The 24442-nt window shown below is 34.8% G+C and overlaps 2 protein-coding genes and 1 pseudogene across 4 annotated transcripts; 1 reads left to right on the plus strand and 2 right to left on the minus strand.

The window, feature by feature from the left end:
• Positions 1-7343: 7343 nt before the first annotated feature.
• LOC113698404 (lipase-like PAD4) lies at positions 7344-15601 on the plus strand. The gene is made up of 4 exons (XM_072059615.1): positions 7344-7556; positions 7684-8014; positions 13592-14311; positions 14593-15601. Exons 1-4 carry the CDS (start codon positions 7537-7539, stop codon positions 15418-15420), a joined length of 1899 nt encoding a protein of 632 aa, XP_071915716.1. The 5' UTR covers positions 7344-7536; the 3' UTR covers positions 15421-15601.
• Positions 15602-17089: 1488 nt separating this feature from the next.
• LOC140011149 (psbP domain-containing protein 2, chloroplastic-like) lies at positions 17090-22837 on the minus strand. Of its 3 annotated transcripts, none has more exons than XR_011818410.1 (3): positions 22311-22837; positions 19803-20113; positions 17090-17380 (listed from the first exon to the last, which is right to left on the minus strand). XR_011818410.1 is itself a non-coding variant. In XM_072059616.1 (3 exons), exons 1-2 carry the CDS (start codon positions 22812-22814, stop codon positions 19853-19855), a joined length of 765 nt encoding a protein of 254 aa, XP_071915717.1. In that variant the 5' UTR covers positions 22815-22837; the 3' UTR covers positions 18659-19066; positions 19829-19852. The 3 variants fall into 3 exon arrangements, 1 of the variants encoding a protein (XP_071915717.1); XR_011818409.1 differs by lacking the exon at positions 17090-17380 and adding an exon at positions 18659-19066; XM_072059616.1 differs by lacking the exon at positions 17090-17380 and adding an exon at positions 18659-19066 and having other exon boundaries at positions 19829-20113.
• A 513-nt stretch (positions 22838-23350) lies between these two features.
• Positions 23351-24137, minus strand: LOC140011288 (cytochrome c-type biogenesis protein CcmE homolog, mitochondrial-like; annotated as a pseudogene).
• Positions 24138-24442: the final 305 nt, after the last annotated feature.

Here is a 24442-nt window from a genome sequence, read left to right on the forward strand (position 1 = left end):
TGTCCCACAAAGAGTCAATCATACACGAGTGCAAGCTGCATAACTTATATTTCTATATCAAATGTAAAGGGCATGAAAAGTATAGTAAATGATATAGGCAAGGTGTACGCATAATTTGTAAAGAAAATGATAAAAAACGGTTAAGTTCAAATCCAATATATGCAACTAAAAACCATGTTTTGAATACTTGTTTAGAATGTTAGAAATCAGGTTTAGAACACTTGAGAAATACATGTTAAGTCGGACCAAGGAAACGGAAAACAAGAGAAAGGCAACGAGAAACAATGAAGATGGCAACTTTGCCATCCTTTGGTATTTTGATCACAAGTGAAGCTACACTTATCAAATTGAGATGAATCTTATGGCGTTTCGAAGCTAAGACATAGACCTACATTTATTATGAAGACCTCCAAAGCCAAATCATGCATTTTCATGGTCAAAAATCGAAATTTTAGAGAAAATAGAAAGCTGTCGGTTAAACAGGGCATTTGGACAGTCAGGGGTATTTTAGTTATTTTACAAGTTACAGTGCTCTGATTGAATTGAAATTTTCTAGATAGAAAGATAACTCAACTCCCTACAACTTTCATGTTTTGAGCAAGAACTGATTCAATAAAAAACATGGAGAAATTTGCAACCCAAGTTGAGTCCAAAAAAGGGCAGAACTAAAATTTCACCCCCAAGTGTTGGAAATGCAACTTTCCACTATAAAAAGTAATAAACATGCCACTAATCACTTCACAAGTTCCATTCTATGCTCAATACCAACATTGGCTAGTTAAACAACATAATCATAGCTGGAAAATATAAAACCCTAGCTAAAAATTCCACTACACCATAAAAAACTAGGAAATCAACCATAGCAAGTCAAGATTGAAAACTTTTATACCAAGTTTAACTAGATTAAGCAAGAGAAAAGAAAGTTCAAGACTTATACCTTCCAAAAGCTTCTTACAAGTGAAAAACAAACCACTATTTTCCAAAAATTTCACCACACCAAGCTTCCTAAGCACCAAGATGAAACTTTAATCGGTTTAATTTTGTTGATTTCACTCAAACAAGGCTTGATTCAAGGTTGAAAATGGAAGGTTTCTCTCCTCTCTTTTCCCTCTCCAAAATTTTAGCCAAGCTAACAAGAAATGAAGCAAAAATGGCCAAAATGCAAGATAAGAAGGAAAGAAATAAACTTGGTCAAAGTTCCTTGAATTTCCGACACTTGGCACCACAAGATGGTTTTTTTTTTTTCTTTTCTTCCTTTTCTTTGGTCAAAAATGGTGGCTGACTTAAGGGTTAATTTAGGGGAAATTAAATGAAATAAAAACAACAAAATTAGGGTAAGAAATTATTGGTCAAGTGGTGTACTCAATCGGTAGCAAACAGTACACGTCGGTTCAAGCCGATTTTCTTTAACTCGCGCGTACTAGTGTTTTAACTTATGATTCACTAACTTATTAATAGCACTTCTAATCACACACTTCCTCATATATAAAACTCACTCTTAACCACCAAATTTAATACACATACCTCACTAATTAATCACGCTACCAAAATACACCAAAATCCTAACTTACTCTAACTTGAAAAGTAAAAGTAAACTCTTGGCTCAACTAATGAAACCATCATGAAATTTAGGGCTAGTAAGTAGTTAAATAATCAAGTAAAGAAACATAGAAGGAAATATAAATTAATTTTTCAAAAAAATGGGAGGAAATTCTAAAGGAATTTTCGGGTCCTCGCAAATTTCCTCCTTCACAGTCTCCTGCACTGCTGTATCAACACTAACCTCCACCAGCTTCCAGGGTAACAATAGTTGGTCCTGCTCCTTTTCTCCCCAATTCCTATTCAGTTGAGAGCCTTCACCACCATTACTTTCCGGATTACTTGTAGTATTTTGTCTTCTGGTTATTACTTGCCCTTAACCAAGCTCCATACTGAGCTTCCTTGTTAATATTAACTCCCTTCACCCCTACAGTTTCTCTCACTATGCCCCATAATCCCATAGCAATAAAATCAGGACATTTCTCATATCTAAATTCTATCCATCTAGCAGTACCACCTAGCTTCACTATAGTTCCCCTCAGCAATGGTTTCGATAACTCCATCTCCACCAGAATTTTTAGATGTTTCCCCTCCTCCCCCCCCCCCAGTTTGGAATTATAACTTCCTTTACAGAATTGAAAACCTCCCCAATCTTTCTACCAATTTCCTTGGTAATCCAGTGGATAGGTAAATTCCATAGCTGAACCCAAATCCAAGTCCTATTAAAAGCTTCATCACTCTGTTCTAACCCCTCCTTCCATGGTAATACTACTAAAGGCAAGTTATCATATATCCATGGTCTCTCCCGTAGTACACGCTCCATATCCTGAGTATTATTGAATATAAACTGAAACATATTAACCCCAATCTCCACTACTTTTAATTTCCTTGCAAAAGGCCACATATTATTCATAAAGCTTTTAATACCTGATATGTTTGCAGACTTCTCCCCCACCACTTTCCCAATAATGCTCATATGACATTCAGTCACTCCCTGAAACAAATTTGATCCATCCAATTCATCACCATCGACCTCTTCTTCAGTCAGAGCAAATTTCCTCAACACTTCTTCTAATTCCTCAGCCATCCTAACCACTACCAAGAGTATTCCCCAGTCAACACAGACACAATGAAGTTCAATACCAGTAGCCTATCCAAAAACAAAACCAGAAAACTATGAAAGTATAAGAAGCACCAAAACAATCCGAAGGAAAATAGGAAAAAACAACCGACACCTAGTAACGAGCTAACTGAAATGGAGAATGGAATCAGAACCAGATAAGGATCTGAAATGGAAAATCGGACCTGTAAATGGTAAATGAACCTGGAATGAAAACTCTAACAGAAAAACAAGCTCAAAACAGAGACGAAGAAAGCTTAGCTTAGATCTTCTAGATCGCCATCTTCAGTCATCCTACCGTGGAATGACTGCAGATTACGGACAGGAGGATGCCAAACGAAGAGGATAACAGCATCATGATAACTCGTTATTACTCCATTGAATTCACCATTGATGTAGCAGGCAATGAGGATCTAAGAGATTTTTGTTTTGTTTTTTGTTTGTTTTTTTGAATGAAAGTACGGGAAATTTGAAATTTTGAAAAAACCAGTTCAAAACACCCACCCAAGGTGATTTTGGCTCCCCACTTAGAGAGAGAAAGTAACCCACCTACAAGAGGGACTACCAAGTCTTCTGGATACAACAAAATTTATTGTTTCCTTACTTGAATTTATTTGTTGGTCTCATAAATGTTGGGGTTTGAGAAGGGATTGTTCTATACCATAAAATTCAAGATAATTGAAGTTGAGTTCCAAGATTTACCTTGCAAATTTATTAAAGCTTTTTGCAATATGCTTCTATGTGATATTCCTTCTCTTTGAAGTTGTTATATATATATATATATATATATATATATATTGACAAAACACCTTTCCTTTTTCAATTTTTGTGCTTTTCTTCTTCTGCTACTGATGCGGGTTTGATGAATGAGACCGTTAATCAATCTTGCAAGGAGACCAAGTTGAGAAAGAAAAAGATAAATAAAAACTCTATCAACTGTGTCTGTATTTTTTTTTGGGACAAATATCAACCAATTCTATAGTGTCATTAATCTATTGTGTTTCATACAGAGGATAAGGATGGCTGATTCATATAATGTGTATGAAATATCAACTTCATTTCAAATTCAATTGATAATCTAGTAAAATGCCAAAAAAATCAACTTAATTTACAAAAGGCATATATTCCTTACATTGTAAAGGGATATTTAATTAAGTTTTTAATTATCATTAGAAATAAAAATAATAAAACTCATTATCAACTAATTATTTGAGGCTAACTATGTAATAGAAAAAAAAACATATGATATATTATTAGCATGAATAAATAAAATAAAAATAAAAATAGAAGAAAAAGAAGTTTAATTAGAATTCTTACTAGCAATTTAATGCTATTTCATTCTAATTTACATCTCAATTCATGCTAAAAACCCTTAATATCACTATTTAAAAGTTAAAATATATATATAATGATTCAAAATCAAAATATTGGGGAGAAGTCAAAGTTGTTGACTAACAGCAATTTGATATTGACCTTTAGTCATTGTTCAATTTCCACTAATTGTTCTAAATCTGCCTAAAATCACAAACTTTGGGGACTAAATTTGTTTTCTCCAAAATATTGGAGACCAATTTTGTACATAGGCCAAACATTAGAGATCAAAATTGCAATTCTCTTTTTTTTTTTGGACAAATATCAGCTAAGTCTATACTGTCATTAATTTAACGTGTTTCATACAAAGGATAAGGATTATTGATTCAGTAGGAGTGGCTAATACGAGTCATTTTGCAAATCAATCTTTACCAAGTAATGTGTATACGACAGCTTTGTCCTTTTTAAAAAAAAATTGTAATCTTTTTTAGTTTATGGGCTATCATACGTAGATAAAAAAAAAAAAAGGCAAAGATCGCTCAAAGCACTTTTATATGTAGCATAGATTTTGATGCCTAATCACGTCCCTTATGTGAAAATAATATTGTGGAAATATATATAATCCAATATTTTGGGCTTGAATTTATGCTGATATCTTAGTCGGTGTTGGTTTCGTGAATTACTTGTCATGAAGAATATTTTGATACAAAATGCTGGCACAAAAAAACGCGCACACAACGAAAACAATTTTGACACATATAAAAATATGTAGGAAGAGGAGGAGAATAAATACTCAATAATTTAATTAACTCAAAACTCAATAATAACAAATATCAAGTCGTAGCTTTTTGCTCACCATAACTCACAAATCTCAATTATGAGATTTTCTCTCAAACCTATTCTTGAATACTCAACTCAACTTTTCAAGTAATAACATACTAGATTGGTAGTATTTTTAAACTCCAAAACTTCTTAAAACAAATACAATTGTAAACCAAAACTTACTTGGAAACTAATTTGAGATTTCCTAATCTAATATGGAAATTAAACAAATAGGACACCAAAAAGAATTAGGAAACCGAATACAGTTTGGTTTCATTTCCTTCATTGCCTCCCTTAAACCAAGCTCTTCATTGAAGCAGGTCCAACTCTATCTTGAGCTTGAATCTCCATAGAAAATTTAGTTGCAGTAAACACAAGATTCAACCTCAGCATATGATTAGTCTTTAACTTCATCTTTACACGTGGTAATGGACGAATCTTATACTTCTCGATCAATTTCTTCAATTGATCACTCTTGTCAAAAAATTCAAACTTATCCGACCATTCTTCATCCAATGCTTCATACTTCAATTCATCCACGACACCAATAAAATCTCCCAAAACTAGAAAATCATAATTTTCACTACTAAGATTTTCAACATCACCATGTTTTTCCTTTATTTTTTCCACATTAATAATCGCATTAACTTTAAGTGTACCACAACCTTCAATTAATTTGTCCACCTCACAATTGATTTCAACCAAGTCCATCACTTGTTTTTTTCAAATTCATCAATCTTGACAAAATTAACAATTTCTACATTGCCATGATCTTCAGGCACATATTTGACTTCACCAATGAAGTTACCTGTTTTCTCAACCACACATGAGATTTCTTCTTGAATCACAAATTCTTCATTTTCATGTGCACTCACAACTTCTGCAATCTCTTCTTTCTTTGACTCATCAAAAAGTTCTTTTTCTTTGAACACCCCAAACAAAGTCTCTTTATCATCAACCTTATCAAAAATTTCAAAAGTCTCTTTATCATCAACAAATACATCCTCTTCCAAATTAACCTCCCATTCTAAACCAATTTTTGACTTATAATTGGATTCATATGAAAATTCTATCACCAAAATATAAATGAAATCCGACCAAAACCACTAAGGCGATTGAGTAGAGATGATAAGCCTTTTATAATACTCTTCAACCATTGACTTTCGCATTATTTTGAAAAATAATCTGGCCTTCCTTTTCTTAATTTCTTTTGATTGACCACTATTTAAATTGATCTTAAGAAATTCACCCAAACCACACTTTCTAAGATATTTGTGCATTATTCTTGACCATTTAGAATTTTCTTTATCACCACTAAGTGTGTGTAAAGCTTTAAATTTTTCACCATTCACAAATTCTTTGTCCATGGCAATCCAAAATAATTTAAGTACCTTGACAGATATTTTTTTTCATTCCCTGCTTGAATTTCTTGGCCTCCCTGGCTTCAGATTTGATCAAACTTCACCGTGACAATCAACAATCTGATAGGATCTTTTTCTTTTGATCATTGCATAACATCAATAATCACGACAGAGTCCCTCTTGTTTTTTTTAAGACCTCTGTCCAATTACGGTCCTAATTCCAATCAACGAGCGAGTACTATAAGACCAACTCTCGTGGTCTAATTTTTCAATATATGAGTATTCTACCACAACCTCTATACCTTTTTTATGGTATAGGATTCTCTATCAAAAAATTTTGCACTCTCTCCAAGCATCATAGACACCCCAAGATCAAACTCTTGAATCTAAGGGTATCTAAGGGTCTGATACCACTTGTTATTACAAAAAAAAAAAAAGCACGCACAATAGAAGCGATTTTGACACATATAAAAATATGTAAGAATAGGAGGAGAACAAATACTCAATAATTTAATTAACTCAAAACTCAATAATAACAAATATCAGGTCGTAGGTTTTTCGCTCACCAGAACTCTCAAATCTATTCTTTAATACTCAACTCAACTTTTCAAGTAATAACCTACTAGATTGGTAGTATTTATCGACTCCAAAACTTTTTAAAACAAATACAATTATAAACCAAAACTTACTTGGAAACTAACTTGAGATTTCCTAATCTAATATGAAAACTAAACAAATAGGACACCAAAATGAATTAAGAAACCAAATACAATTTGGTTTAATTTCCTTCACAAAATTCTGTAATTTGATGTTAGCATTCATAAGAGACTAAAAAGGCAAAAATATTAATATTAATAAAAGCATAAAAATAGTGCAAGGATTAACGTGCTCGAAGTGCTAAGGGATAAAATTATAATTTTACACAGCCAGCTAGCATGATGTAAAGGGAGTCAGTGATTGTAGATAACGTTACAAGTTAAATTATCAGAGGCACCAAAAATTAAAGGGATAATGTTGAAAAACCCAAATACTATGTGAATGTATATTTTAACTCTTTTAACCCATGTGAATGTACATATCTAAATTTATCCTCAAAAGCCCCTTAATACTACTTTCTCGAATTGATTTTACCTTTCTAAAGAACAAACCCCTGAGATCTATCCTTACAAAATAACTTCACTTTGTAGGCCAATCTCCAAAGTGATTATGGGACCGACGCAATTTTAACCAATGTTGATAATTTCCCCATTTAAAAAGCGAAAGGATCCACTAATCCTGTGACACTTTGACGCATTCCAACATTTCCTTCCAAGGTTCACTTTCGTATTCCATTGTCTTTCTCCAAATATCCACCGAAAAGTCGTAAAGGTGGAAGAAAAATCAATGGAGGCCGAAGCTTCATCGTAAGTAAAGCGAACCAATACCAATAAACCAAAACCAGACTTGTCACTGAAATTTCTACAAAATTTCCATGAAATCAACTTTACTTATTCTACTTGCCCTCTTTTTAAACTAACAATCCCTTGGCAGGTTCGAGTGCAGTGAGATGTTAGCAACACTGCTAGCTTCAACACCGTTGCTCGAGGAGTCATGGAAGCTCTGCGGTCAAGCCAACGCCGAAGCTCCGCAAAGTTATGGCACAAAGCAGATGGGACATGTGAGTTACGTAGCCTTTTCAGGGATCCAAATGCTTGCAGGGTTGGATCCCAGTTGCAGCAATTTGGTGCCGATTGAAAGCTCTGCTAATGGGCTGTTTTCCTCCTTGCACCGTCATGGAGAAGGTGAAGAGCCAGTTATGGTTCATGCTGGATTGCTACATCTCTTCTTGTCCTTCTACAGCTCCCCAATTTTCCACAACCAGGTTTGCAATGGTTTAAGAATTCAAATTCAATTCATTTTGGTTTTGAAACGAAGACGTTTAGGATGAGAGGAGACACACACATGAGGCTGGGGTATTGCTAGCTTGGTCCGGTGGTCGTACGGTTGCCGGCGGAACCGTACTAATAGGTTGAAGGTTTGGATAGAACGTAATACTTCAGTCCGATCTGAACCATCCATTTAAATTTTTTAAAAAATTTTAATGAACGACTCAGATTGGATCGAGTCGATACAATCTCCTCTGAGTCATCAATTTCACCATGGTGCACTAAGCAATTTAATGTAGTTCATAGATTTCGCCTATCAATATAGGGCTAAATTGCATCTTTAGAGTGTCTGTTTCTCAAGGTTGGTTTTCTTTATTTCACCATTTCAATATAAGAAATTGTCCATAGTATCAAAGACAAGATAGCTACACTCAAAGCAATTTTGCTAGTGGAGTATAATTTAGAAGATTGAACATTAAATTTTCTATAGTTTTGTGCGAGCAAATTGTTGTTTTGAAAAGAATTTTCTTGAAATTTTAGAACTTTTGAGGGGTTAAAATAATATTTCTTTGAACTTGGGGGTGGCGGCTACTAAGTTTCCGCCTCCACTTGTTAGCCCATTTACAATTAATTATGTGAGGGCAATTGCAATTTGCACCATTGTATTATCACTAATTGGTGGTTTGATTCTGAACATTCAATTATAGCAACTATGTCTCTCTCATTATAAATTTTTAAAATATTTTTCAAATCGCTTGAAAATTAATCGATTTGCTATTTAATTTTGGATAAAAAGACTTTAGTACTCATATATTTTAACAAAGAAATTCAATATATGAGTGTCAAAGTATTTTCTTTCAACTCTTTTGAAATTCATTATTGATTTTATTCTATTAGAGTAATTGATGATAGTTTTGTCGCACATTTCACTTTATGAATGGGCAACTGTGATAAAGTCAATGGATGTTGACACGTGTGGCCACTAGACATAACCATGATACTGTCCCCTCAGTCCTCACATTCATAGCATTTCCCAGCTTGGCACGGCAATTTGGTTTGAACTTCTAAAACACGGCTTTACTTGTTTCTCTCAGCCTCCGAAGTGGAGGTGTCAAATGGATGATTTAGTTAGATTGGTCAGGTCTTAAATGAGTTTAGGGTATAATTGGGTCTATTCGTTTGTACTCATTTAATTAATAAATAAATAGGTCAACAATAGATCAATCTATTTATACTTATTTAATATATGGTATGGGAAAATTCAATTACCCATTTATGACTCATTTGAAATTCAATTTATTTATTTTTAATAATTTTTTTGCAGATGTTGTTTGATAAGAATTAACAACATTTTATTGTTATTGGATTGATCTACTTAACATTTACTAAAAATTAAGTTTAGACGTGTAATTATTTTTAAATGGGTATAAATGAATAATGTGAGTCAAACTATTATTCACTAATTAAATGGGTTTAATTAAGTAACCCATCTAAGTCATCATTTCATATCCAAATTCACTTATTAATGTGGTTTAAAACCTTTTTTTAATGATTGTTTACAATTAGCATCTATAGGACAGAACCTAGTTTGATATTAAAAATCCCCTATTTAGAATGTGAATTACCATTGAAAGTGACATTTTAGATAACTAAACTCTTTTAATCAAGTTAATTCATTAATCCAATACGTAGGTGATTCCAAGAATAGTAGTCAAAGATTATGTTGATTATGTTGTGCGAATAGAATATTCCTTATTGGATCCGAAGTGCTTATTGATTGCGAGCGAAGTGCGGCTACCCCTAACTCTCCACATAATGTGTGAAATAAAAAAAGAAAAGTAAACCAATTATTTAGCGTGCGTTCGATAAAATTGAAGTCGAAAAACTAGAATCTGAAATCTCAATTTATTAAGTTATTGAATTGTTAAATACTGAATCTAATATGTTTGAGTGTATTTCACATTAAATAATAAGTGAATAGTTTATCACTAATTTATAGAGCAAGTTTTGCGTAAGAAATTTAGTCACTTGATTCATTCAGATGTTCTGTCTTTCGTTATCAAACTCATTTGAACATATTAAGATTTAAATATATTAAGTTTAAGTGTTGAATTGGATTATTAAACAGGGCCTTTTGGTCTCATAAAAGGTATTAAATTATTTTTCATTTTTTATAAAACACATTATAATTTTATTAAATAATGAAATTTGTTAAAAAATTATAAGACATGAGACATACGCAAATATAATAGGTACGACAAACCCGAAAAAACAACCGATAATATAGATTTAAAATAATTAATAAAAATTTTCATCGTAAAACTACAACAGATATATGCTACAAATGTTCTCGGGGCTGTGTCGGTCTATCTGTGATGTTTAAATATGTTTAGAGATATTAAATAGTTTGATAGTATATTTGATGGGGCTGCTGATTGAATGACTAACTTACGTGACAATTGTGAATTGAATTGATCAACCAGGTGGCATTATTGAGAAACCAAAATAAGGTCAATTACACATCCCATCATCCACGGGGCTATTTCGTCTTCTGGTGAAGTTAGGCAGTCAGGTCATCTACTTTGTCGATTTCCCGGTTTATCAAGTTGATTTTGATGAGCAAAACGAAAGTGATGTGACGCGACAACCACATATAGTGTCTCGCGTACGGTTTGAGTTAAACACCCACATATATTTGGGTAATCTAGAATCAACATTGTTGACTCGTAAAAAGTAAAAACTACTGAGCTGAGCCAAGGTTCAGTGGCCCACAAAAAAGGGTTGAGTTATAGTTGGGGCCGGGGTTCGAACCCACATACGTTGAAAAAAACAATCTAAGAGAGGTACCAAATCATCCTTTTGGTTTGGTTAGTGTTTTATACCTACTAGTTTTTTATACATAGTTTCTTTAGGTTCCTTTCTCTTAACATTAAGATTTCCTCTACATTAAGATAGATTAGATTATAGAAATGTCGTTATCGTACAAAAAAAACTCGTAAAACTAATTTTTTACATGGAAAAGAGCAAACAAATATATATATATATATATATTCATGTATATATATAAATATATATATGAAAAATCTATACATGTGATAAATATTTTATACTAGCAAAGTGACAATATAGACATTAGCAGATCTAAATATAAATCATATATACAAAATTTAGTGTTCAAATTTGAAATGAGATAATGTAGCATACATCCAGATCTGTGTATACACGGATAGTATAGGAAATATATATATACATATATATATATATGAAATAAAGAAATAGAAAAAGACTTCATACTATTATTCTTCAGTTTTGATCTACTTTATCCTTTAGAGGTTTTTTTTTTCTTTTCCTTTTTGCTTTCCTATTGGTTTCAAATACTTTTAACTAAATATCGGAGTACTCCGCACCGACATAAAATTTTTCACAACTGTAGTGATAGGAATGAATCTTTCTAGAATATCTGCAACATGTGGTGGTCAAGTGGTGGGCTCAAAATGCTCATTTTATAAAGAAATAGAGAGCACTGTTTGATTTGGATGGTCAACAATGGCGATCCAAGTTGACTTGAGGTCAATCCAATGAAACAATTATTGTCGGTTGGAGTCTTGGACCAGACCATGGCTAACTTTTTTGGTTTTTTTCCTTTGCTGGTTCTAATTAATACATTGAATATGAGAGGACTGCAAAACCACGTATTAACACATTAATAGGTGGATGGTTGATTTGGGATGAGAACCTTAAGTTAACCTTAATCCTATATTTTATAGATTGAAGTTCAGTTTAAAAGCTCCTTCTCTTGTTTTTTTAACTGAAAAAAAAAAAATTTGTCAATAATTTACTAAAAAATTACTCAAGCCTTGTCAAGTCAATAACTTAATTGAATCATAAGTGTTGTTAAGTTCAATTGAATCTTTTCAAAATTTGAATTTAAATCACCGCGGACTATCTTATTTGTTAAGGGCTCAACTTAATCTTTGGGGATGTTTTTCTTTTTCTTTAATTGTTTTTTTCATTCAATTGTGGAAGTAATTGAGGGTTCTATCAGAACCCACAAGCTTAAAATTCATAGGTAGTAGGTTTGAAGTAAAATAGAGAAAATTGATAGGAGTTGAATAAACACATTCTTCAAATCCTCATTTTTCTTGGATACAAGAGAAATAAATAATTTCCATGCAGTTGAAAGTCAATCTATGATTTTTTTCCCTGTTAGCAAAACAATTATTTCCAGGGCTTCACTTTTGCTCACGGTAATGCAACATAAATATTAGTATTCTAAATGGTAATATATTCACCACATGTAATAAGTTTAACACTCGTAAAAGTAGTAAAAAAAATATAAAAAAATAAAAAACTTATATGTTATGAAGAATAAAATTTTACAAAAATTGAAAGATAATAATGTGTATACTTATATATGCGCATGTATTTGTAGAGATATATGTATATATATTATTATGTTTAAATTGATCTTTGGATGATGTATGGTATTGGGATTACACAAGGTTCTTAAGATGATGAATATTTCATGAAACTTGACGTTTTCTGCCAAGAACAAAAATGATGCCACCTATCATTTTAGTACTACTAATTCAATTTAATTTTAAGGGTTAATTGCAATTTTTCCCAATGGATAGTACTAAGATCCTAAACTATCAATCTTAGCATTTGAGTAGACTTTATACAATATTTGTAACACATTGCTTAAATTGATTGAATATCAGTAAATTTTGATAGTTGCTTTCAAATTAAAAATCTTTGGTATCCCTAAATTGTAGAACAAAATTTCAGTCAACAAATGTATGCTGAAATCTTATTTACCAAATAGTAAACAAAAATATAATTCAACTGATTTGAAGAATGTGTCACCAAATGAAGGTATAAGGTACTAAAATGTTAAAATTGATTTTTTTTTTATACAAAGTAGAAATAGTAAAGCGTGGTTAGCGTTAGCAGAATTAGCTGAGAAAAGGGTTGCTGGACTACCAAAAGCGTGATGCAGTGTCTCTATGATATGACATGGGCTAGGTCAATTTTTACCCATTTATTTCTTGCTTACATACAAGTTCAAAACAGAAGACAGAAGTTGGTTTAGAGTTTAGACAAATATTCTTCTGTTTTTTTGCCACAAAGCACACATGACAAAAGGCTGCTCAGGTTTATATCGTCTGTAATACTGTAAATTTTGTCCACTAAAGTGTATAAAACTCAGAGGACGAATGATAATATTTAGGGGTTATATAACCGGTCCACTTGCTCTTTTTGAATTGGTTATTTGATGCCATTAGGATTCAAAAATAGATTGAAAAAAAAACCCTTAGCCAATGTTAAACTAGTAATTCCAAGAATGTCTTGTCTAAATAAAATGAAAATTTTTTTCTGTCTGTGATGTGTGGTGAATTAAATTACCCGATTAACCTTTAAAATGCCAATGTCAATTGATTCAGCACTAAACGTTGCATCTTTTCCTCTCTTACCATTCTTAATTATCAATAAAACAACTTTTTTCATATTTTTTTCTAGTGCTGAATCAAGCTAGTAACATCTTATATTCACGCCATTTTGCACACATGCAGATGAGGGAGATCACTAGCAACAGCAAATCAGTAGTATTCACAGGCCACTCAGTTGGAGGAACTGTTGCCTCTCTTTCAGCTCTATGGTTCCTCTCATGTCTCCAATCACTTCCCTCCTCCTTTTCTGTGATTTGTGTAACTTTTGGCTCACCTATGCTAGGAAATGAATCACTTTCCAAAGCCATCCTCCAAGAAAGATGGGGAGGAAACTTTCTCCATGTTGTTGCACAACATGATATTGTACCAAGGCTGCTATTTGCTCCCTCAGATTCATTGTTTCCGTATTTATGTTCTTTCTTTCCTTTTTGGCATTCATCCATGTCAAATCCGTCTTTCAAGCAGCTTTTGGCACAATGCCCTGATGAAATGCAAGCTCAATTTCTTCATATTGTTCTGAATTCTCTTGAAGCATTATCAGCAGGAGGTCTAAATTCTGGCCAGGGGAACTTATTTTGGCCATTTGGGAGCTATATTTTCTGTACTAGCAAGGGGTCCATCTGTTTGGATAATGCAGTATCTGTCATCAAAATGCTACACCTGATGTTAGCAAAGAGTTCTCCCAGTTCTAGCATTGAGGATCATCTTAACTATGAGAATTATGTGGGCCAAGTTTATTGGCAAATTCTAAGCAGTAACAACTTCCAGGAAGGCGATTTACCTGATTCAAGCTATGAAGTTGGGATTGCACTGGCATTACAATCATCAGACATAACTCCTTGTGTAAGACTTTCATCAGACAGATTCTGCTTCTCATTCATACTAGTCTAAGTTGGTCTCTTAGGTACAACTCCACAGCTGCTGCTATTTCTGACCATTCAGTAATTGTAGGTTTTTCTACTTCATCTAACCAATTCAATCAAAATGGTTAAAATAAAAGTTCAAGAATTGAGTCGTCGGACAAAAGTTTTAAGTGCATAATGCCGTAAATCTATTATTTGCTTGAAATGTTTTGATAATAATATGATCATTCTTATGGGTTTAATTTTTTGCTCCCAAAACAGGAAGCAGTTTCTGGACCAGCAAAAGATTGCCTGAAATTGGCAAAGCAAATGGGTCGCACGCCCAGCCTCAACAGTGCCAATCTGGCAATTGCTTTGTCTAAGATCACACCACTCAGAGCACAAATTGAATGGTACAAAGCAACATGCGATGATTCTGATGATCAAATGGGATATTATGATTCATTCAAGCGAAGAGGTGCTTCAAAGAAAAATTCCAAAGTCAACATGAATAGGCATAAGCTTGCCAGGTTTTGGGATGATGTGATATCAATGTTAGAGCACAATCAACTACCTCATGATTTTCACAAGAGATCAAAATGGGTAAATGCTTCTCAGTTCTACAAACTCTTAGTTGAGCCATTGGATATTGCAGAATACTACAGATCTGGGGAGCATTTGAAGAAGGGTCACTACATGGAGCACGGAAGGGAGAGGAGGTATAAAATCTTCGACAAGTGGTGGAGGGACAGAAAGGTTGAGGGAAATCCTGGTAATTCAAGGAGCAAGTTTGCAAGTTTGACTCAAGATTCGTGCTTCTGGGCTAGAGTAGAGGAGGCAAGAGACTGGTTGAATCGTGTTAGAAGTGAAGGCGATACAAGGACACAATCTTTGTTGTGGGAGAATATTGAAAAATTTGATCAGTATGCGAGAGGAATGGTTGACAGAAAAGAGGTGTCTATAGATGTTTTAGCTAAAAATTCAAGCTACAATTTGTTTGTAGAAGAATGGAAAGATTTGAAATCTCAGCTGCAGCTATTCCCACCTCATTTTCCCAGTTTACTCGATGGGGGAGGAAGTAGCTCATTTGACTATATTGTAGGGAAGTGAAAGAACTCAAAGAAAGTTTCTTGACCCCATGAAATTATGCAGACCTTTTGTGCTACACATATATAGGAAGGGTAGCTCACTTATGAATAAAAGGTTGTGATCGTAGAACAGGATTGATGACATTACAAAGCTTTATGTATGAGGGTTATTCTTTAGTTCAATTCTTCTAGTTACATGGAAACTAGGTGTCCAATGCTGCAGCTGCTTCAGAAGAAAGAAAGATGGATTATCCATTAATAACGACTTTGCCATGTATATATATGTTAAACCTTTCATTATCTATAATACTCCTAATAGGTCTCTCTCTTAAACCATAATCATGGTTCAGTCTTGCAAAACTAATGGAACGGTGGTTTCAATGGGATTTCAGTGGTTTTTTTTCCTGTAGTAGGAGAGAGGTGGGATTTAAGAAACAGGGAGAGGGATGGGAGGAATGGGATTTGAGTTAATAATCTAACTGAAGTAGCTAAGAATCAGATTGAATTACTCTGGATAAGAAAGGAAATGTGCGGAGAAATGAAGGAAGAAGAAAAAAGTTTAACTTGCAAAGAAAGGAGACAGGTCCATCCACTAGCAACTTCTTTTCAGAAAAATGCACAGGCCCTCAGCTATCCTTTCTAGTGCTTTCTATACTCATCTTACAAGCAGAAACAAACAAAAGCAGATAAAAACCCTGATGAGCAGGTACTCTAGTTGATTTCCCAAGAAATGTCAATTAGAATGAAACGCAACTTTACATGAATAAATAGGCAAGAAAACAGTGCAGTATTTGATACAGCTATTATGTAGCAGAACGACCTCATTCAGACATAATTAAGCCAATTACTAACTAACTAATCCAACAGCATGACAATATCCACTTGTTAGATAGAACCTTGTACTCAAGTATTTTAAGTTCTGGAAATTTTTCCACTAGGAAATCAGCATCCACCAAATTTTGCATTCTCAGCTCCAGCATTTGCCCACTGCACCATCCATTCCACCATAGGTTCATTCTTTCTCTTAACTAATTGTCTCTCCAGCATAGCTATAGGTTGAACCTTCATCTTCCCCTCTTCATCTACTTTAGGGAAGACAAACTGGAACTGCCTTTTTTCCATTGTCATCTTGAGTTTTGAAACATGAAAAACTGGATCAATTTCAGAATTTTAAGGCAACTTCAACTTATAAGATACTGAGCCACTTTTCTCTATGATCTCATAAGGTCCACGGTGCTTTGCAGGTAACTTGAGGTTCTTTCCCAAGGCCAAAGCTGATTGCTTGTGAAGTTGCAACCTCAGATACATGCATTCTCCCACTTCAAAATCTCTTTTTGATCCTGTACAATAAGCATGCTACTTTCTTGCTTGAGCATGAACTAAATAATTAAGTCCTCTATCTCCTGCCTCCTATGCAAAGATTATTCGGTTGGAATAGCCTACTAGCCGATTGTGGAGCTTTGGATGTATAAAATGCTCCAAAAGAGGACATTTTAAGACAAGCGTGCTAGGTAGAATTGTACTACCATTCTGCCAATGATAATCATTGGGCAAAGCTTTTAGTTTCTACATCCATACTTCTCAAGTACATCTCCAAGTGTGGGCTCACTCTCTCACTGGGTACACTAAGGATGATAAGCCATACTCAGCTGCAATTCAGACCTAAGAAGCTTGAAAAATTCTTTCCAGAATTGGCTACTGAGAATCTTATCTTTTTTGAATGCCATATTTACAAAATTCATGCAGTTTACCAACATTATCTAGGAATAGCTTAATTTACAATAAGAGCTGTAAATGGATGACCTAAACCTATGAAATGACTAGGGAGTATATAAACCACTACCACAATGACATTTTTCTTCTCAAAAGTTGGAAAACTTTCTACAAATTCCATGGTCACATGACCCCAAGAATATTCAGGTATAGACAACGGTTGCAGCAGTCCAGGGTATTCCACATTCTCATGTTAAGACCTCCTGCAACTGTCATATTTCTAAGTTATCAACCATAAAAGGATAGAATAGTGATTCGTGTAGTTCTAAGCACACAAGTGTCATGGTGGCATTAACATCACAGATCAAGATTCATATCTTATTCATTTACATGGTTAACATGAGCAAGCTCATAAAGAGAATGATGCCATAATTATTAGTATTGAGTACTCAACCTAGCAATTAATCCTGCTAGGGAGGGCATTGAGATGCTTAGCCATGCCATCCTAACTCACATAGTTCACAATTTAACATAGTGGAACTTAGATCTTTTCCGAGTGTTCATGACCAGTAGAACATGCTTTGGTTCATGTTACTAACCACAAAAATGCACACACAGAAATCCTCTTCAGAATATGCCTCTTACTGGATTTGCTTAAACTGAAAAATCACACAAAAGAGTCTTACATGGTCCATTTGTATGTTTAAATAAGTTTCCAGCAAAGGTTGATAGAATCGAAAATAGGTTTAATCAAGGTTCTCTCACAAAAATTTACTTAACAGACAAAAGATAAGCCATTATCCTTTTGTGTGAGTTCTCAAATGTGGAACTTAAACATGCCTTTGTTCTTGAGCTTCTAAATCTTCTACACATTAGGTTCAAAATTACTTTACAATGACATGACAATCATGCTTAAACTTGCTAACTTAAACGCTTACTCTACCAGTGATCATGGTCTTCACTTATAAATTTACAAAATCCTTAAGTAGGGGTGTTATTGGAAGATCATTTGACAATTTTTTAAGAAAAATACATTTAAAAGATGAGTTAAACCTACTGAAGTTACTTTTATAGTAATGTGCAAATCTTACAAAAACCATAACAGAGTAGTTAATTTATTGACAAACAAAAACTAGTTAGCAACTATTTAATAGACACTTTACCTTATGAAAATTTCTCTAAAATCATAATGAAATCTTGTCAAATCAGATGGATCTATATAATTTGGAGATATTCAGAGAAAGTTGTATATCACAATTGTTTCCTTTCGAGAAACAGAAAATAGCCATCACTAGCTAAAACATTTGCTTGTCTCTAACAAAAGACATATACTGAGTTGCAGTGAAAATCCACAAACCACACAAAATAATTTAGTTTAAGCTAAAATTATTGCACCCCTTAAACAAAGGCCCCAGCTCCTCTAGTGGTATAAACTGAAGTAGAACTCTCCCAAGGGAAGAAAGCATGGACAATTTTCTCATTTTTGTTAAAAAAAAAATATGGTTGACAAGATAATGAGCTAAGAAACACATGACATGAGAAAGTCCTGGACTGCAAAAAAGCTCTCTCATTGCACAACCAATGTTACACTGGATGTGAAACAATACACATGAAACAAATTAGTTACTGTCACAGTATCAACAGAAGCAAATAATGCATTGGAATTGAGTAGCAAGAGCTGTTTGCTGCAGTACACCAAATTCCTACAAAAGCAGCTCCTATAAGATTCTCTTTTGCAACATTAATTTGGTTGACCGCAACCACTGCGCCCCTAATTTTAAGCCTGTTTGTCTTGCTCTCCAAAGTCAAAACTGAGTTTTTTGATAATAAGTTGCAGTTATAGCCAAGATCCATGTGTAGCCAAGGTAAGAAGATGACATCAAACAACCAACTTTTGGTTTGTTGCTATCCAAAAGGTGATGCCCAAGCACAGGTGATCCATAAGTTACAAGAACCTACGCATCATCATACATTCTGAGAAACTCCACTACAAGTGAATTTCATGCCAAAAGAAAAAACGTGCGTGTAGCATCCAAATAGCAAATGATACCAAATAACACTTAAAGGTTTTTACTCAATGGAATTAATTTGTGAACATTACCACTTACTCACATCAAAAAGATCTATATTTCATTGTTCACTTCAAAAAATGTTTTACTATTTTGTTCCTGAAAATTCTAAAAGGAAAAAGGAAAGGAAAATCCATTTTTAGTCTCCTCAATTGTGCTGATATAAGTTTTAGTTAAAAGTCTTCGCATGCTATGTCTTCTAACTTTTTCTAAAATATTCTACCCAATCAGGTCACTCAGCAATTTTTATTTTTTTTTTAATCTTGGACAACAGAAATGGTTGCCGTTCTATTCCCCGAGTCTTAGACTAGCAATTCAAGCAAAGCCTAAACTACTTGGGATTAAGAAGGGAGAATGCTAGCCCATGGGCTAACAAAGCTGCCAACAGACAAAAATATAATGCTTCAAAGCAATGCAGGTAGACTCACTTCAGGCAAATTTCAAGGCAGAACTAATAATATTAAACAACGAAGGTATTAACAAACCCCAAAACTTAGAAAGCTAACCAGATTTTCTAAAGCCATCAGAAAAGAAGTGCAAAAGCTACTGAAGCAAGTCAACAAGTGCAATGATATGTGCAACCCCATTTTCTTGAGAACATATAGAAACTAAGCAAACATACCTGAAACCTCAACCAAGCAAACATACCCTATTTTCTGGTATCATGCTTATTCATGTTGAAGGTGCAACATCAAAAGAATGAAGAACTTGTTCCAGAATCATTCGTTTATCCTTGTCAAGAGGGACCTCTAATCCATCAGAGTGAGAAATATTCAAAAGGTAAAGCTTTTTCGATGCTACAAATGCGGCAGAAAATATCCTCTTCATTCCACCCCTTGTGCTATCAACTTTGTACTCAATCTCATACACTTGAAGGCCTTCCTTGTTTGATCTCTCTGAAACTGATATAAACTGAGCTTCCTTTGTACTTTCCTTCGCCCAAAAAAAAAAGGCTTAGCTTCAATCTAATGTTCAAGTATCTACAGATACATGCATTCTTATATCTGAAACCAGTAGGAAGTTTCAGCACCACATATTAGCATGGCTGAACATGCTGCAGTGATGGCAGCACAGGAAAAAATGCAGTGTCACTCAAAAGTCTGATTTATGCTGATTTATTAAGCAAGAGATAAGCATTTAGAAGGATCAGCTACAAAATTAAGGGGAATGTGTTCATTTTATGAGAACAAGTGTTATTTTGATCTATATTACAAATGCTGCTATATGATCCAATCATTGTGGAGCAAAGAGAAATCTCCTTTTTTTAATTGAGCTATCATTGGAAATAATAGTTAAATGAACGAGGTTTAGTTAGAGAATTTTGGAGTTTCCTGTTGCTGGTAATTGAAGATGAACTGGATCTCGTAAAATTTTCGGACCAGATTTACATCAGACACTTGTCAATTCCAAATAATTTCAAGGACACAAACATGAACCATATCTTTAATCTTCCGAGGGAAAAAAGAACTACTCCTAATTATCAAACAGCCCATACTACCATTTGACAACAATTGTGCAATGTCTTTGAAAAGAATATTCAACAAAGAGCTTTGGACAAAGATTTAATGCCTTTAAATTGTTAGAAACTACCGATACATGAAATTGTTTAGACTCCCAAAACCAGATTGGTGCAAATGGATTATTCACATCCTTCCTTTACTTTGTTTTCATTTTCATGATGAAACATGATTTGTCAACACAACAACTGACTATTCTTGTCTGTGCTTCTCCACATTTACTATTTATTATTGAAATTCTGTTTCTCAACCAGTGGCTGCATTCATATAAGAGTTCAAGCATTCACCTTGCAGCATGAACTCCTTTCTGATTTTTGAAGAAGTTTATACCAGCAGATTTTACTTCGAAAAAATCCATTTAGTAAACATTTCTTTTTCTTCTATAAGTTAATGTTTCAGATGGAAAATGTTCAAATAGTTAAAAAGCACAGGACCAAAGAAAGAGCTTCTTCATATCAAGAAGGAACCACAACTTTCAGCTTCATGCCAGTTGCTGCAGGAAAAACACATAAGATTGACTATTGTATCTAGTAAAACCCATAAGGGATCAAAGAATTTTTGCATAGAATTGGGAAACAATTTTTCCATACTGGTATTAAAAAGAAAAAAAAATCAGATAAAATCTTCAAAATGAGTGTCTTAAACTAGCCAAGACTAAGGTGGTAATCACTCAACATATTCAATCTATGTCCTCATCTTTCTTTGGTATCAGTTTCCTAATCCTATTGAATACTAGTTGATTAACTTTCCAATCTTTCTTATAGGTTTCTCTCAATCACATTTCTATCTAACATTAAACTGTTTATTTGCCAACATAATTTCCCATGGGCAATACAGGCCATAATTATAACTTCAACCATTACTTCAACTGTTTGCAGACTTGGACACCTACCAAAATAGATTTCCAAAATTCATAAAACTGCTGTTCCATTTTCATGACAGGTGACCCTTCATATCCAACATTTTCATGACAGATGACTTATCATATCCCACATTTCTCAAACTTCGTATCTTTGCCTTAAGACTTGGGCAAATCCATTTGAACTGCAATAAACTCTCCACTTCAGAAGATCTAATTTCTACTCCAAATGCCCATCAGCAGCCACTTTCTTTCTCAATGGGCAACAGAAAATCAGAAAAGCACTATCACTACTCTGAGTCTCTGACCTAGAAACATGTCAGGAGCTTAATACTGACAGGGCAAGGCATGTAATAAATCAACTTCAACTACCCGTATAGTACACAATCACACACTCTGCAGGTTTAGGGACCTGGACCACTGTAAATCACCACTATTTGCGCTATTAACCGCTCTGATGGACCAAATAATTTTCCCATGCTGTGCAGGAGCCCACCAAACCGTGTTTGGATGTACACCTTGTGCAATTTTTTGTGCTATCAGTGTTTTTGTTTCTTCCAATTAGACACTTTTTCAAATAATCCCCCCAGCAAATTTCTTGTCACCGATGCATTTCCTTCTTCCATTCCATCAGACCAGTCCAAAGAAACTAAATTGTTATAAATCCACAAATCCAAGTAAGCACTCAAAAAATACCAACAAATTTCTAGCTGTCTTAAAGAAAACCAGTAATTCAAGTGAGAAATAAACAGACCTTGCGCCTTTCGGCTTCAATGAGCTTGTCTGCCACAAACAGCGGAGTGCCAAAATCTCTAAGGCTTGAAATTCGAACAGGGATGACAACAATCCCAACATTGTTAGACCCTTTATTTGCCTCCTCAAACAGAACAGTCGCCCCAGCTTTCTCTACTTTAATCCAAGAAGAGGGCCTGAGGAGAGTGAAGCCCTCTTTAGAATCAGTATATCTTTCCAGTGTCAACACTTGATTAGCCATGGCCATAGACAAGCTTCTAGAAAAAGGGTCGCTACATACCAGTAAGGAGGAAATGCTCAATAAAACTCTCCTGCCCAAGAAAACAACTGAACTGAAGTCATTGCTAGCGTGAGAACGACATGGAGAAGCAGAATTTGAAGAGAAAAAGAGGGATGCAGATGGAGTTGCTGTTGATCTTGTAGAAGGGGATGAGGCTATCGTGAGATTCTGAATGTGGCTGGAGATGGAGAAGGGAAAGGTAAGACCATGCACCAGCATTGTCATTAGTGGTGGGATGGAGTGGAGAGAATGTTCTACCAAATGCCAAATTCATAATATATAGAGTGAACGGTGACTCAGCTATTCAAACTGGGATCCGGGGCTGGAACGGCTGTGTAACATCATTTGCACACAGTGTAATATTATATGTACAATGTGTAACAATAGAACAACAATGAATAACACTAGAATAACATTTTTATGAGTCCCACACGACGTGAAAATCGAGTTACGAGGAGTGATCTGAGCCACACAAATTTTTTTGGCCTAATCATGGCCGTCAACTCCTTCAAAATGGCACCCTTTAGTCATTAAACATTTTTTGTGGTAAAAAAGGTCACTAAACTCACGTAAACATGTCAGCGGAGTCATTTTACCAATTTTTAGCGATGTCTCATCCAGTTAAAAGTGTCTTGAGTTGTACGAATTTTTTAATAGGGGCAAAAATGTCCAAAAATTTATTGGGACAAGTGAACCCATAGAAACTCACATCAAAATCAAAATCATTACCAATTCCCCTAAACCTTTGCAATTCCAACAGCCCCATCTCCGGCTCCTTTCCCCTCTACTCCGTGCTATTGCTGTTGCTTCTGAATCAAAACCTACTTATTCTTCTCGATTGCCGTCGCCACTTCTGGAGGCATATATTTCTCATCATGCTTAGCCAAAACCTCAGTGGCCTTAAAATAACATTTCCTACTCCTAGCTTTCTCCGAAACCATAAACGCCTTCCCATGATTACTACTACTACTATTTCTCTCCCCAGAAACATCTTCATCCTTCTCTTTCTTCGGAAACGCCCTAATAAACCCTTCCACCACAATTGAATGCCCATCTTGGAACAAATCAGGCAACAAACCCTCGTACTTCACCAAAATATCCGTCATTAAGTATGTGATCATGAACTCCATCTCCGGCAACGAGGGAACTGCCCTCCAGAATGAGCCCGCCAAGGCGGAACTTGGATTTTGAAGGGTTTTGGGAATATTTCGCTAGGGCATCGGTTGGTGTGATGTAGAAGACGAGCTGGTCTTGAAATTGGTTGAGGACGATGACTATAAACCCTGCGATGTAGCAGAAGGTCAGGGCATGAGTCCATAGCCGATGGGTTTGAAGTTGTCTGGCTTGGGCTTCGATGTCGGATCGGTTTGGACGAATAGGTAGAGTTGGCCTGGTGGAGAAGAAGCGGAGGTTTAGGGAGAGATTGTGGTGGCTGGGAGGATAGAGGGAGAATATTGGCTGAGATTTCGAGAAGGTGGTGGTGCTAAAAGAGTTGTGATAATTGTGGTGACGGATGAAGGTGGTGGTTGTGGTTGTGGCGGCGGCTGGTCAGAGTCGGCGGAGGAGATGGGAGGCTACTCGAGAGTACATTTGGAAACAATCTATGGGTTCACTTGTCCCAATAACCTTTTGGACATTTTTGCCCCTATCAGAATATTCGTTCAACTCAAGTCCCTTGTAACCGGATCAGACACCACTGAAAATCGGTAAATAACTCCACTGGCGCATTTATGCGAGTTTAGCGACCTTTTTTGCCACAAAAAAATTTTGATGGCCAAAGGGCGCCATTTTGAATAGTTGAGTGACCGTTTCGACCATTCACTCTAATATATATGTTGGGTTGGGTTCATCGC

Source organism: Coffea arabica, chromosome 7e (assembly GCF_036785885.1).
Source record: "Coffea arabica cultivar ET-39 chromosome 7e, Coffea Arabica ET-39 HiFi, whole genome shotgun sequence".
NCBI lineage: Eukaryota > Viridiplantae > Streptophyta > Magnoliopsida > Gentianales > Rubiaceae > Coffea > Coffea arabica.

Coding starts and splice junctions, on each gene's coding strand:
- LOC113698404 (XM_072059615.1), top strand. CDS start 7,537: ATGGAGGCCGAAGCTTCATC. Junction 7,557..7,683: donor ATGGAGGCCGAAGCTTCATC/GTAAGTAAAGCG, acceptor ATCCCTTGGCAG/GTTCGAGTGCAGTGAGATGT. Junction 14,312..14,592: donor CATCAGACATAACTCCTTGT/GTAAGACTTTCA, acceptor CTCCCAAAACAG/GAAGCAGTTTCTGGACCAGC.
- LOC140011149 (XM_072059616.1), bottom strand. CDS start 22,814: ATGACAATGCTGGTGCATGGTCTTACCTTTCCCTTCTCCATCTCCAGC. Junction 20,114..22,310: donor TTGAAGCCGAAAGGCGCAAG/GTCTGTTTATTT, acceptor TTTTGGGCGAAG/GAAAGTACAAAGGAAGCTCA.